The following is a 14934-nucleotide window of genomic DNA, read 5'->3' on the forward strand; positions in this document are numbered from 1 at the left end:
ATAGAAAGAAAGGAAAGATCACAAAGAAGAAAAGCTTAGGCAGTCTTGCCAAGAACACCACCCTGACAACCATATTCTCAAGAATTCCATTGGCTACATTGATAGAAATGGCTCACGAAAGATCAAGATGAGGCAAGCAGTAAACCAGTCTCGTCTGAGAAAAACAGACATTGTTATAACAAGATAGTTGCCTTGAGTTAAAAGCTAATTAATTCTACTTTTACGGCCTTGTAATAATTTTTTTTTAGCTAATAATGTAATGTGTAAACAAACAAATATCCTGTCTGTTAAATAAACGCTGTGAAAATTTACATGGTTAGTTGCTCTCAGCTTTTTCATCCATCCTTTCTCTTTTTTGACATATTTTTTTTATTTTTCCATTTTTTAAAGCATCAATTGTTCAATGTGTTTTGATTTTACTTTCTATAAGCGTTCTGGTTTGATTTTGTGCCAATTTCCGCTATTTTCCTCGGAAGAAAGGAAGAGAGGCCCTGGGAACGAGGTTGGTGAAATCCAAGATGGCGGCTCTAATGACGTCACATTACATCATATGACGTCACAGGCAACAGCCATTATGGCAACTTGTAGAGTGTTGATGGTTTCTGGCCACGACATCACAAATCATATGGTTCAGTGTCTCTTACCTGTTCAAACCTATGGGGGCTCTATCACGTTACATGTCTTAAAACCTGCTATTCCTGTTCGTGTCCAGATTTTTTTGTACCCTTTCACATCTCCCTACATTTCTTCATGTCGTTACGCGTTTTGTTTTACATTCCCCACCCTCTTTTTACTATTATTTTATATTCGTTGAGATCTGCTGCCATTTTGAATATTAAGTGCACCCTACAGTAACGCCTTTTACTACTGCCCTTAGTTACCGTTTTTATTCGGTTAAGCGCCCTGGGCGCTGATTAAATTTTTGCACTGACCTTGAGAGTGGGCGCTTATTCGAGGTGAGCGCTTATTAAGTTTTCACCTAACCTGCGATCAGACTTTAAAAACGGCTGATCGCAGGTTAGTTTTCACCATTTTTAGCAAGTAGTAAGTTTATTTTGCACCCGGGATTTTGCAACAAAACATTGAATAATAACAAAACGCGAAGATGTACCAAAGCAAAAATTTAACTGTTGTTTGAAAGGTTTTGTAAGATACTAGAAAACTCGTTCTTTACGGAAGCATCTTGGTAGTACTAAGGGCCTGTTTACATGATTCCGGAATGACTTTCATTCCGGAACGAAACTCGTTCCGGAATGAAGTTCGTTCTGCATTTACATGACAGAGTCGACCCGTTCAACCAAAGGCATTTTCACGTGCGCGGTTTTCGCGCGAGATCAAAACAAGGTGGCGCATGTTTCGCGCGAGATCAAAACAAGATGGCGTATGCTTCACGCAAACTTGTTTTTGTGCCCATTTATTGCCGTATCTGCAATTTAAACGAGTAATTTGACCATAGAGCTGCTTCTTTGGGCTAAACAGTAATTGCTATTACGTTTTTTCGCTCTGAATTCAAACTGTGGAGTCCGTATGCGGTTTTCGAGTTGCGATTTCATCTCGGAACGAAATTCGTTCTGTGTTTACATGATACCAGAATGAAATGTCATTCCAGAACGAAACTTTCATTCCGGAATGAAAACCGGAATGAACTTATTGTGGAATGACTTGAATTTCGTCTCGGTATCATGTAAACAGATACAAAGAAATGTATAGGGATGGAATGAACTCGTTCCGGAATGAAAGTCATTCCGGAATCATGTAAACAGGCCCTAATATTCCGAAAAAAGTAAATTAAAAAGCAAATTTTTTTGTTCAGCACTAAGGAGCCTCTGAGAACAACTTTGCTATGTTCGTGAAATTTCGGACATTGTTTCTGGTTTGTTTTTTTGTTATAAATGTTAACGCTAAAAAGTCCCGACGTTTCGATCTTTCCGAGGTCATTTTCAAGTGCGAGTAAAAATACAAAATAGCATAAATATATTACAAACAATAAGAAATAATTGTTAAAACAGGCCGTTATATTAAGAATATCACGAACGCAAAATATGATAAAATTTGTCAATGATAAGTGATAAAATATTTATAAAGATATATAGGCGGCCTCGCCCGAACTAGTCGCATGTTTCAAAGCTAAGCTAAATGCGGCTTCCTCCGCTCGGCTAACTACGATAAAAAGTGCCTAGTTTCAAAGAAATATATTACAAGATGTCTGGGACAGCTATGGCCACGTCCGGAAAACATAAAAGAGGCGACCGTGGGTCTGTCGAGGATGAAGCGAGTTGCGCCAAAAAATCCAACATGGCGGACCAAGACGAACGCGCGTTAGAATCCGAAGATGAAAATACCATTTCCTTCGAAGAACAAGAGCCCAGTCTACGCGATATAAAGAACCTCCTCATTAACATCCAGGCCACAGTATCGAGCATCTCGAAAGAAAATAAAGATCTAAAACAAGAGCTTACCGACCTAAAAAACTCGTTCGCGTTCTATGACCAAGAGCTGCAGGGATTCAAAAGCAAGCTGGAGAAAGCTTCCACGGCAAACGCTTCCCTCAAGAAAGAGCTAGACGACACGAAAAAGAAGCTAAAACAAACGAACAGTTTGTTAGACGAACAGATCGACGACTCCCAAAAACTGTGGGACGAATTTGACGCATTAGAACAGTACACACGTAAAAACTCTTTAGAAATCCATGGAATACCAGAGAACCTTTACACTGACCCGGAAAGCGTTGTCCTGAAAGTCGCCAGCGCGATTAACGTCGCCATAAAGCCTGAAGAGATAGAGATCTCTCACAAACTACATCGCCCCAAGAAGGGTCGTAGACCAATCATCGTGAAATTTTGTAGTCATAAGACGAAAGCGAAATTATACAAAGAAGAACTAAGCTAAGAAATGTTAAAGTATCCGACATCTTTGAGTCCTATGCATCTGCGATTGAAGCACGAGAAGGAATTTTCATCAACGAAAACCTTACAGCATATAGAAGGCACATTGTTGACAAGGCGTTCCAAATGAAGAAAACTAAGATCTTTACTAGCGTTTGGACACTAGATGGAAAGATTTTTGTGAAATGCTCGCCCGATGATCGACCGATAAGGATCCTCTCCGAAGAAGACCTTGAGGACTTCGGATGAACTTTGCTATGAAACAGATTTTGAGCGGAGGCAGCGGTCACGGCCGTATAAAGCTAGGGTTTGTTTATAAACTGCTTTATTTATTTATTTATTTCCTTTCTACAAAAACTATTACCTTTTTGGCATGCTCTACCTCGTATTTTATACATGTTTTTTTGTGATTTATTTGTTTCATGTTCTCGCTTTATTTGCAAACACATCTCAGCTTTTTGTGAGACGAAAAGTGGATAAATCGACTGGAATCGAAGTAGTATTAATCGTTTTTCAAAGTCTAATGCTAATTATCTTAGAAGCTTATTGTTCTGATCATGTAGCTAATTCCATAGTGGTATCACCTTTTATAATCTGAAATGACAACTCCTTTTGTAGCTAAGTTTTGCTCGTTAAATGTCAGAGGTATAAACCAAATGCGTAAAAGGAGGCAGCTTTTTCAATGGCTTCATAACAACAAATTCGACATAATTTTTTTGCAAGAAACGTATTCCACAAAAAGCGTTGAAACTGTTTGGAAATCAGAATGGGGAGGTGATGTTTATTACAGCCACGGTACAAATCATTCCAGAGGAACAATGATTTTATTCAATCCTAAATTACCCATTCATGTAGATGACATCTTCGCAGACGAGAATGGCAGATTTTTATTACTCAAAGCAACTGTTCACGATACTGAATTTCAGCTGTGTAACATCTACAGCCCTAACAACAACACTGATCAAAAAGATTTTTACTCAAATTTACTCAATATTCTTAAACATCGCTCAGATCGCAAAATGATTGTCGGCGGCGATTTCAATTGCGCGTTAACACCTTGCGATAAAATTGACGGATCCGACGTGAACAAGAAGAATAACGTAATTAGTGAAATCAGAAATTTATGCACTTCTCTGAAACTCCTTGATGTCTGGAGGTGCCAACACCCTAATCAACAACAATTCACGTGGCGAGATAAAGCTTTCAAAGTACAATGTAGATTGGACTACTGGATGATTTCTGAAGATCTTAAACCTCTCGCTTTAGACACGAACATCAAAAACTCCACTTTAACAGATCACTCCGCTATCATCCTGACAATCCAGTCCCAAGATTATGTTCGAAGAGGTCCAGGTTTCTGGAAAATTAACAATTCTTTCTTAAAAGACAACAACTTCATTGAACAACTTTCAGACAAAATTCCTCAATTCAAAGACAAATATAGTTACCTTTCTGACAAAGGCCTTGCTTGGGACATGATAAAAATGGAAATAAGGGGTTTCTGCGTTCAGTACTCTAAAAGAAAAAACAGAGAACGCAGAAACATTGAAAAAGCTCGCGAGTCGTATCGAGCGTTTAATGAAAATCTTAGAAACCAACAGATCGAAAGAAAATATCACAGAACTTTATCGACTTCGATCAGAATTAAACAAAATCGCCGAGTATAGAACTAATGGTGCTATTATCAGAAGCAGAATTCGATGGCACGAGCATGGCGAAAAAAATACGAAATATTTCCTCAATTTAGAAAAAAGGCAACACTCCAATTCCTTTATTGCAAAACTTAAAATACATGATGATCAAGAAATAACAGAAGCCAATGAAATCTTAAAATGCCAAAAACATTTCTATAAGGACCTTTACTCCGCCGTACCAACCGATAATTCGAATGATAAAACTTTCTTCGATGATCCAAATCTTATTCGTCTAAGTGACGCTGAACAAATCGATCTTGAAAACCCCCTAACGAAAGAAGAATGCTTTAAAACTCTAAAAGAGTGCGCAAAGAATTAATGCCCAGGAAGCGACGGCCTTTCGGTAGAATTTTATTTACTCTTCTGGCCTCTATTAGGAGATGAAATGGTTGCAAGTTTCGATTATGCTTTCACGCACGGAAAGCTAAATATAACCCAGAAACAAGGCATTATTAAAGTAGTGCCCAAGAAACGAAAAAACAGACTCTACTTAGAAAATTGGAGACCGATATCCCTTCTCAATATTGATTATAAAATAGCAGCCAAAGTCATAGCTAGCAGACTATCTAAAGTTCTCCCAAACATCATAAATGACGATCAAACCGGGTATATCCAAGGTCGACATATCGGACAAAACATCAGACTCATACAAGATATAATGAAAGTAACATCCCTAGAAAACATTCCCGGCCTCGCTATTTTCATCGATTTCAAAAAAGCTTTTGACTCGCTCGATTGGAATTTCCTAAACAAAACCTTGCAGTCGTTCAACTTTGGACCTAACATTCAAAAGTGGGTTAAAACCTTCTACACCGATATCTCCAGTTGTGTCATCAATAACGGCTACGCGTCGGAATTTTTCCATCTTCAAAGAGGCGTAAGACAGGGGTGCCCGCTATCTGGTATCCTCTTTGTCCTCTGCGCTGAAATCTCAGCCAATGCTATCAGAAACAATCAATACAAAACATCAGACTCATACAAGATATAATGAAAGTAACATCCCTAGAAAACATTCCCGGCCTCGCTATTTTCATCGATTTCAAAAAAGCTTTTGACTCGCTCGATTGGAATTTCCTAAACAAAACCTTGCAGTCGTTCAACTTTGGACCTAACATTCAAAAGTGGGTTAAAACCTTCTACACCGATATCTCCAGTTGTGTCATCAATAACGGCTACGCGTCGGAATTTTTCCATCTTCAAAGAGGCGTAAGACAGGGGTGCCCGCTATCTGGTATCCTCTTTGTCCTCTGCGCTGAAATCTTAGCCAATGCTATCAGAAACAATCAATACATCAAAGGCATAAAAATTTATGACAAGGAATTTAAAATTTCGCAATATGCTGATGACACGACTGCCTTTGTTTCTGACATAACCTCAGCTGAAAAGCTGTTTGAGATACTGAACGCCTTTCAGCGTTCTTCAGGACTAGAGGTAAACAAAACTAAAACCGAAGGAATGTGGCTAGGTGCTCTCAGACATAACTCTGAAGCTCCCTTAGATATTGCTTGGCCTTCAAAATCGATAAATTCCCTTGGAATTGACTTTACCTACAACGAGGAAGTCTCTTACAAGAAAAACTTTGAACAAAAATTAGGTTCAATGAAAAGCATACTCAACATATGGCTTCCAAGAAACCTCACTTTGTATGGCCGAATAACTATACTCAAAACCCTCGGACTATCCAAACTCATCTATAACACATCAGTGCTGTCTTTTCCGCCAAACTTCCCAGCCTTAGTAAAGCAAACCATTTCCGATTTTGTTTGGAACAGTAAACCTGCTAAAATCAAGCACACGACAATGATAGGACCAAAGACAAAAGGTGGTTTAGATTTACCGGACTTTGACACCATAAACAAAGCATTGAAAGTCTCCTGGATACGAAGATTACATGAAAGTAAAAATAACGCATGCTGGAGTCACATACCGTTATCGTTTATAAAGCACTTAGGAGGACCTTTTCTATTTGAATGCAACTATGACCTAAAATCGCTTAAAATAGATATTCCAATTGACTTTTATAAAGACGTCCTTTACATCTGGCAGACTATTAACCAACACTCTCCAAAAACAAAAGAACAAATACTTAATGAAATCATATGGAACAACTCTTTTATCAAAATTGAAGGCTTCTCCGTGTATTATAGAAAATGGCACGAATCGGGGGTCGTCCGAATCAAAGATATTTTCTGTGGAAACAACTTCTTAACATTTAATGATTTCTACACTAAATTCCAAATCAAAACAACATTTCTCAAGTACTGTGGCTTATGTAATGCCATACCCGCTAGCTGGATCCGTTCACTAAAAAGCTCTGCTGACGAAGCGCAGCGCAAATCAGATCATAACCAGAAAATAGATATCGGTAAATTGTCATGCAAAGTGGCTACCAAAATTCTCATAAACAAAAAGTTTGAAACTCCGACCGCAGAAAGAAGATTGAGGCAATTGAGTCTGGACGATAGCACAATACGCGCTATCTACGATATTCCTTTTAAAGTAACAAAAGACACTCGACTTGCTATCTTCCAATTCAAAATTATTCCCCATATTTTACCAACCAATTCAACCCTTTACAGAGATAAAATCAAGGACCATGATAAATGCCACCTATGCACGCAAACGCAAACCCTGAGACATCTTTATGTCTCTTGTCCGAATGTACAGACTTTCTGGAATACGTTTGCTACGTGGTGGAACGTCAAAAATGACGATTCCATTGAGCTACACGAGAAAAACATTATCTATGGTTTTACAACTAACTTTCCTTTACGACTTGGCTTAAACCTTTTTATAACATAGCTAGCAGAGCCGAGCAATCAAATTCAGTATACGTAAGCGTGCTCAAATTAACAAATAGATTTCATTTTGCCGTGCGTCTGTTCAGTAATAGATCACAGATGACGTCAAAATGTGGTATGAACAGAGAAGTGGCCCACGAGGCGCTAGCCGAGTGGGTCACTGATGTTCATACCACATTTTGACGTCTTCTGTGATCTATTACTGAACAGACCGACGGCAAAATGAAATCTATTTGTTTTATATAATAACACAAGACTTCAACACACTTCTGTGTGAGCAATGCTGCCGTACCGATGAGCTAAGTTGTTTTGATTTCACTATTAAGTTTTCGTTAACACGAAGCATTGTTAATCCGATTAAATAAACAGAAAAATGGTCAATTGAAAGTCAATGAAAAAACTAACCTTTATTCCGATTTGGAAAGTTGTTCAAATCTGTTCAACCGCAATTCCTTTGTTTCCCGTGGCGTCGTCCAACTGTACAACACCGGTCAAACTTTCATACAGATTTCGGATAATTTCTCGAATAATTCACTGTCTTTTTCAAGCTTGTTTCGCCCAGTTAAATGCTTCGAAAGGTGAACGATGCTTGGCGTATTGTTTCTCACTAAAGATTTGTAATTAAGCTGAACTTTTTTGCTTTGTTGTGGCCCCGCAAGTTTGAAAAACTTTGCCGACAATTCTGATTTGGACTATGAACTCTGATCACGCGCGCGAGTCACACCACCGCGTGACGTCATCCATGTGTCTGTACTCTGATAGATCATAAGTAAGAACCAATCAAAATGCGCGTAGAATTCAGGTTATTATATAAATCTCGATGGAGCACGCTGATGACGTAATCGACTAGTGAAAATCTCACTGAGTAAAGTTCATACGCTGTGTTTGGCGAAAGCGATGACATATTATCTTCGCAATATGAAAAGTGAATCCTTTCAATATTTTTCCAAGGATACGAGCTACAAGGTAAGCTGTTTCTTATTACGAGACGGAGAGCGAAAGAGAAAATAAATTCGATTTTGCCGTCAAAGTTGTTTGTGTGCTTTTCTTCATTCAAACAACAACAACTAACGAGCGAGTCTCGAAGGACGAAAATCATTTTTTTCACGGCCCTAATGTGGAAGAATTGGCCAACCATGAATGACAACAGCTCGATGGTAGTAAAAACTAGCTGCCTGACGAAAGTTTTCGCGTTTTAAGCATCGCACCAAAGCGTCTACGGCTCTGTTGTGATTTTGCCGCTCGGGAAAAATTTATTTCATCGGGCGCTTCACTGATTCAACTACAGTTTTCAGAAATATATGTTTATTTACATCAATTACAAAAAAATCGGTCCAGAAAAATACTTGAAACTAAGCATGGAACCGAATTCTTTGACCCTTTTAACCATTGGAATCTGTTCGGCTGTTCGAGGTTGTTTTGTTTTAATTTTCTTCCACTCGGGAGTACTTTCTCAAACATTTTGATTTTAATTCAGCGAAAACTAACCTCAGAATCAACAGCAGTATTTGCTGTTTTCGTCATTTTTTTTTCTTCGCTCTGCCACCGTATAAACTTAGCAATTTATCAGCGATTTGTCACAAACTGCTTCAATCGCGTAAACTTGTACATGTGTAATTTATTGTTCGACCGCTAAGTTTATGTTCTCACACTGCACACAATAAACACAGTTTTTTTCCCGCGGCCGGTTTTGATGCACAATTTCACCGGCAATGTTATAAAACAATTGGTTCATGCTTTTAGCTGTGCTCCTTCGAGTTATGGAGCACTTGGGAAGTTTGGAGAGCACTCAAGAAGCTAGATTTGCCCTCGGCTATCGCCTCGGGCAACTCTTACGCTTCTTTCGTGCTCTCCAAACTTCCCGCGTGCTCCATAACTCGATGGAGCACGCTAAAGCATGAACCAATTGTTAAGTGTACTCACTGCTAAATATTATATCTACACTGCCTCGAGAGATGAACAACACTATCACTTCGAAAATTTCCTAGCCCTTCTAAAAGATAAAATATCTATCGAAAAAAGCAGCTCAAAGTCTCAAATTCAACTCTAAGGCTTTTTTTTAGGTGAAATTTTGTAAGGCACTTTATTTTATCTATTTATTTTATTTTATTATTTTCTTTCTGCTTCCTTTTGTCCGTAATTAGTCTTTGTACTCGTCACGAAGTTTTTTTGTTTACCTCGCTTTTTCTGTTTTGTCTACTTATTCTTCTTAAATGTATAGCTTTTGCATCTGTAAATAATGTTATGTTTGAAAGGACAGGAATTTTAGCTGATAAAGAATTAACATAAGCAAGCACTGTAAATAAGTACCGTATTGTTTTTAAAGCTCAGACACATTGTACATGTATGTAGCTGTTTTTTTTTTCTTTTTTTGTTTGCAATAAACTATTAAAAAAAAATAAAAAAAATAAATAAATAAATAAATAAAAGCAAATAGTAAAATAAAAAAAAATAAAAAAATTTATAAAGATATAATTAAAAAGGACATAAAACAATGAAACAATAAAACAATAATAAGGCTTATTAAAAAACTGACCAAAACAAATAATTTTGCGCGGATGGAATCGCACTGTTTGATTGTTTGATTCACAAGGGGTGCCTTGTCTTCCCTCACTTTGATTTCGTCTTTGATCTTTCGTCTTTGATCTTTCGTCTTTGATCAACAGTGCGTTGTCTATCTTTTTCAGCGTAACCTCATCCTCGGAGACCCAGGGGCAGTTAGTGGGGGCGACGGGCAGCTTATCGGGACAACGGGTTTTTCGGGCGAAAGTTTACAACATAGAGCGTAACAGCCCCTGGGCACTTTGTCTTACCGAACCAGTTCCAGAAGCGTTTGAACTCCTTCCTCTTGATTGGCCACAAAAATATTTTTGTGGCCAATCAGCGAGGTTGACCAGAAAAGCGACTCTGACGTCTTCTTACACGAAGTTGTTTTCCTCATAGACTCGTCGTTGTTGTTAAGCACGTCCATCGGATGATACTACGTGGGTCTCAGATAAAAAAGCAAAACAAAAACAAAACAACGAGGCCTGGGAATATGTTAAATGTAGCATAGCGCAAGGAAACCAAAAGTTTTTAAAGCTATACGCGAGCACCTCTTGTTTATAAGTTTTGTTTTTGTTATTTAAATATCCAACAAATTAAACAAAAACCCTTTGTTTTAACTGTCAAGCTGGCAACAAAATAACAATAGGTGACGACAGCGATATCTTCGCTAACGCGTGGCCCGTGCAGTGAAGTACCCAGACCGTGGCAAGTTCCAGAAGTCGGGCAACGACCGAGAAAAATAATAAGAGTTGTTGTTTACTCGAATAACTATTAAAAAGCGCGCAACTAACAGTGTAGAACTGGCAGTCGTCTAAGGCTTATTTTTTTCTGAGACTCTCCATGTAATAGCATCCGATTGATGGGCAGAGCATCCACGACAAGTCTATGAGGAAAACAACTTCGTGTAAGAAGACATCAGAGTCGCTCTTCTGGTCAACCTCGCTGATTGGCCACAAAAATATTTTTGTGGCCAATCAAGAGGAAGGAGTTCAAACGCTTCTGGAACTGGTTCGGTAAGACAAAGTGCCCAGGGGCTGTTACGCTCTATGTTGTAAACTTTCGCCCGAAAATCCCGTTGTCCCGATAAGCTGCCCGTCGCCCCCACTAACTGCCCCTGGGGAGGATGGCGTAACCTGTGCGATGCCGATTATTTCGGTTACACGTAGACTACACGGGCAGACACTTTAATCAGCAAATCGAGAAGCATGGGATGGTATGGCCCCAAATGACATTGCGCGAAATTTTTTTAAATTTAAAAAAAGTGTCATAACAAACCTGACTGTCTAATTTTTGCAATACTTTTTATCAAAGATCTGAAACCGACAACAAACAAACAGTGCGATTTCATCTGCGCATTGAAAGAACACCGTTTATAGAAGCTGCTGTTTTGGCGGATTAATTAACTGTATAGCAACGAAGTCAAACAGCACCAAAACTGACCAAAGAACAGTGTGCGATTTGGGTTAATCAAAAGCTTGGTTAGAAAGTTCAGAGATACGTGCGAATAATTAAAGTACGAATGGATCGAAATAAAAAGGTGGTGGGACTGATATTGAAAGAAAAATCGACGTATACGCGCACGTTTGCAATAACGGATATTTTTTATTATATTCCAAGATGAGGAATTAACAAAATAAATAATTAAAGTTGGTGGAACTGATAATGAAAAAACTGACGTATACCGGCGCGCACGTTTGCAATAACGGAAAATTTTTATTTTATTCCAAGATGAGGAATAAACAAAATAAATAATTAACACCAGTTTACACAGCGGACAAGAAAGGGGATCAAAAACCGTGCAATTTCCCCCTCTCTTTTTGCTCACAAATTCCGTTGAAGACACATTTCAACAAGAACGTGGGAGAGTTTGCTAGACCTGAGGTAGAATGGTCAACTAATATGGCAATCTGTAATCAATATTTAAACTGACGTCGCAAGTTTTAATATCTGAAGTTTTAATATCTGAAGAGCCTTGAGTTTACAGAGCCTTTTTTTCGGAGATTTAATTATTGCTTTGAAGTTCAATTTGTCTGATAACATGCCTGCTCAAGTAAAATCCATGCGAAACTCGTAAACTTTAAAGATCGTGTTATGATCAACCGTGATAAAATGGTTTAACACAACATGATTTCTTAGCTTTAATTTTTTATGTGGTTAGGCCTTCGACATTATTAACCTATTTTTTTAATAAGAAAATTTTACATGACATTTTGTTCTTTTCTAGGACTTGAACTTTCTAAGAGTTGAACACTAATCACACACACAAAACTAAAAAAAATCGGTTGACTTTGTCTAAGAAAGATAGAGTTGTCCCTTGTTTTGATTCTTGGCCCTTATTTTGTTATTTTGTTTAGTGTTTTAGTCCGTCATATCAGGGATTATCCCATACACTTTCCGTTTGGAGTCCGTTTTGGAATCTACTAAAAAACGGACAACCGCAAATTGATAATTATATTATTGCCAAATCAAGTATTTCATTTTTCGTGAGCATTTTTTAATGCCTTAAAGGACCTTCCAGGTTAACCAATTCCGGTCCCTTGTGATCCCGCCTTTGACGCTCACGTCCGACAGTTTAACCTAAAGATCATTCAAGTACAATAATTTATCTGAAGAAAGACAAAACGTTTCTTACCTCACAAACAGAAAAGACTGAGGCAAAGTACAAAAGTAAAAGCATTTTTTCAAGGCAGTGTCGTAGCATCTCTCTTTATATGACCTTCCCTAACCGCTGAGGCAGGTGACTGCACGAGTAATTGCCCAGAAGGGCTGAATTATTAACGATATCTGCGAATTCCGTTAGACGCCATGACGACCGAATGACGAAAGAGAAAGGATAATGTTTAAAGTTAACAGTTAAAATTGCTTAAACCATTATGCCTGTTAGTTAATTTTCATTTCGTTGCCAAGTTGTTTTCAATTCGTTTTGAAAACAAAGTTTTTTCTTTTTACTTAAAGCGGAACTTTAAATAAAAGATTCTTTCTTATAATTTGTTTACAGCCTTTTCACATGAGAAAATTGAAGGTTGTTGATAAGTTCTTGAAAATACGGCCAGACAATTCAACTCATGCTCTATAACTTACGGCGAAATTTTCGCAACATCAAATTTTTGCGTAAAAAAGTTGCGAATATTTCCTAGCGCCATAAAGTGGCTCATTTCTTGAAAAAAGTGTTAAACAAATTGTCCAAATTCGCGAAATTAAATGTCTGCAACTATCGTTCTTTAAAAATGGCGAAATTAAATTGTCGCGTAAATTTCGTGAAATGACCGGCCCACAGGGGACCCAAACGCTGTATTAGTTTATTCATAATCTTAAAATAAAAATGTTCTTATTAAGTGTGTTCCTGTGTTGTTGTTTTTTACCGGCTTGGGGGCGATTTGAATCAGAGCGAAGGCGGTTTACGTTGCGAGTTTTAAACGGTAATCGATCTGTCGCAATGTCAATACGACACACCTCAAGTTACTAACACCATTAACTATTAACACTCGTCGCGGGGAGTTTCGTGTTTCAATTTAATGGTCACGAGAAGAGAAGAGTCTCCTTCTCTCTTCTCTCCCGCAAGGGGAGTTAATAGTTAATAATACAGACAGTTAAAGTTAAACTTGAGACATAATTGAGGCGCGTCGTATTGACATTGCGACAGACCGATTACCGTTTAAAACTCGCAACGTAAACCGCCTTAGTTTAAATTTAAATCGCCCCCAAACCGGTGAAAAATACACAGGAACGCAGGTAAATAAGAACATTTTTATTTTAAGATCATGATTATGAATAAACTAATACAGCGTTTGGGTCCCCTGTGACCGGCCCCGTGTTTCCGATTGTTCTGCGGTCAACATCAAACAGGGAGTCATGTAGATTGTTTTAGATTGATTAATCTGTTCGGAAGGCGTTGTTTGCCTTGAATGTTTGGTTTAAATAAATTGCAATAAAGGTCTGGATTTTTATTAACTCGGTGTCACCTTGAACTTTCGTAGCGCGAGTCTGCAAAAGCAGAACTTTCAAAAGGTGCTGCGATCACGTAATACATTTTGGTTTTGGTAACATACTCGAAACATACCAATGGTCACACACTGGGTCACACACCGCTTCTATGGCCCCCTGGGGTTTGTTAAAGCTCTAAAATCGGTTCGACAGTTGAAACAGTTATGCTATATGTTTTTGTCCATTGTTTGTTTTCTAATACAGCTCAAATCGTAAAATTACATATTTTAGCACAGTGTCTGAAAGGTTAAGCATTTGGTTTAGGAACCGCTGGTGACTCAATGACTTCTTGGCATAATAGTCCTTCCTTTACAATCAAAGCATCAAGTTAACGACATCTGATCTTCTTCTAACTGCGCTGTGACTTGTCAAAGAGCCTGGTGGTACCAAGATTGTTACCATAGCAACCTTAATGTTCTTTTTTACCATGACGGACAGAAGACACCAACCAGATTGATGGCGGTCAAACATGGCGCGATGGCATCGTTTGGAAAACTTGGTAAGGATTTGAATATTCAGTTAAAAGGGGTAAATGAAGACAGATCGGTGGACTTTTAGACCTAATTTTTAGAATTAATTTAGAATTTTTCAGTTATTATATATGTACATATTGTATTTTTACTTATTTTTAGACGTTGGTGTGATATCCGTATGGACTTTTTACCAACATATTGAATGTAGATTTAGACCGATCACGATGTTTTCGCTGTACGGATCCCTTCTTAATAAGGTATCAGTGTACCCCAAAATTGACCATTTTTAAGAAAAATATATTTTGGTATTTTCAGGTAGATCTCATTAAGAACTTTCATTCAAAAAAAGAGCATGGAAAAAGATTGACTCTACACAAAGTTATGAACGAAAAACTTTTCTTGCCATTAATTATTTGATATTTTTAACTGTCAACAGGTTGTCTAAAGAAACGCGGCGATCTACCGTTGCGTGATTTTATATCAGTTCTTGGTTTTCGACGAGATGCTTTGGGTGTTTTTTGCTGACAAAATGCATAGTTTTTCAGACGTG

General features: G+C 38.0%; 1 protein-coding gene across 1 annotated transcript in view; it reads right to left on the bottom strand.

Moving 5' to 3' along the window:
• LOC144662558 (uncharacterized) overlaps nt 1–12661 on the bottom strand; it is a 32086-nt gene extending 19425 nt beyond the window's left edge. Inside the window, exon 1 of the mRNA XM_078523398.1 lies at nt 12560–12661. Within this exon, the coding sequence (XP_078379524.1) occupies nt 12560–12628 (69 nt within the window). The 5' untranslated portion in view covers nt 12629–12661. The remainder of the gene's footprint in view (nt 1–12559) is intronic.
• Between the last annotated feature and the right edge of the window lie 2273 nt (nt 12662–14934).

The sequence above is a fragment of the Oculina patagonica genome, chromosome 8 (assembly GCF_052425735.1).
Source record: "Oculina patagonica isolate OP01 chromosome 8, crgOcupat, whole genome shotgun sequence".
NCBI classification, from domain to species: domain Eukaryota; kingdom Metazoa; phylum Cnidaria; class Anthozoa; order Scleractinia; family Oculinidae; genus Oculina; species Oculina patagonica.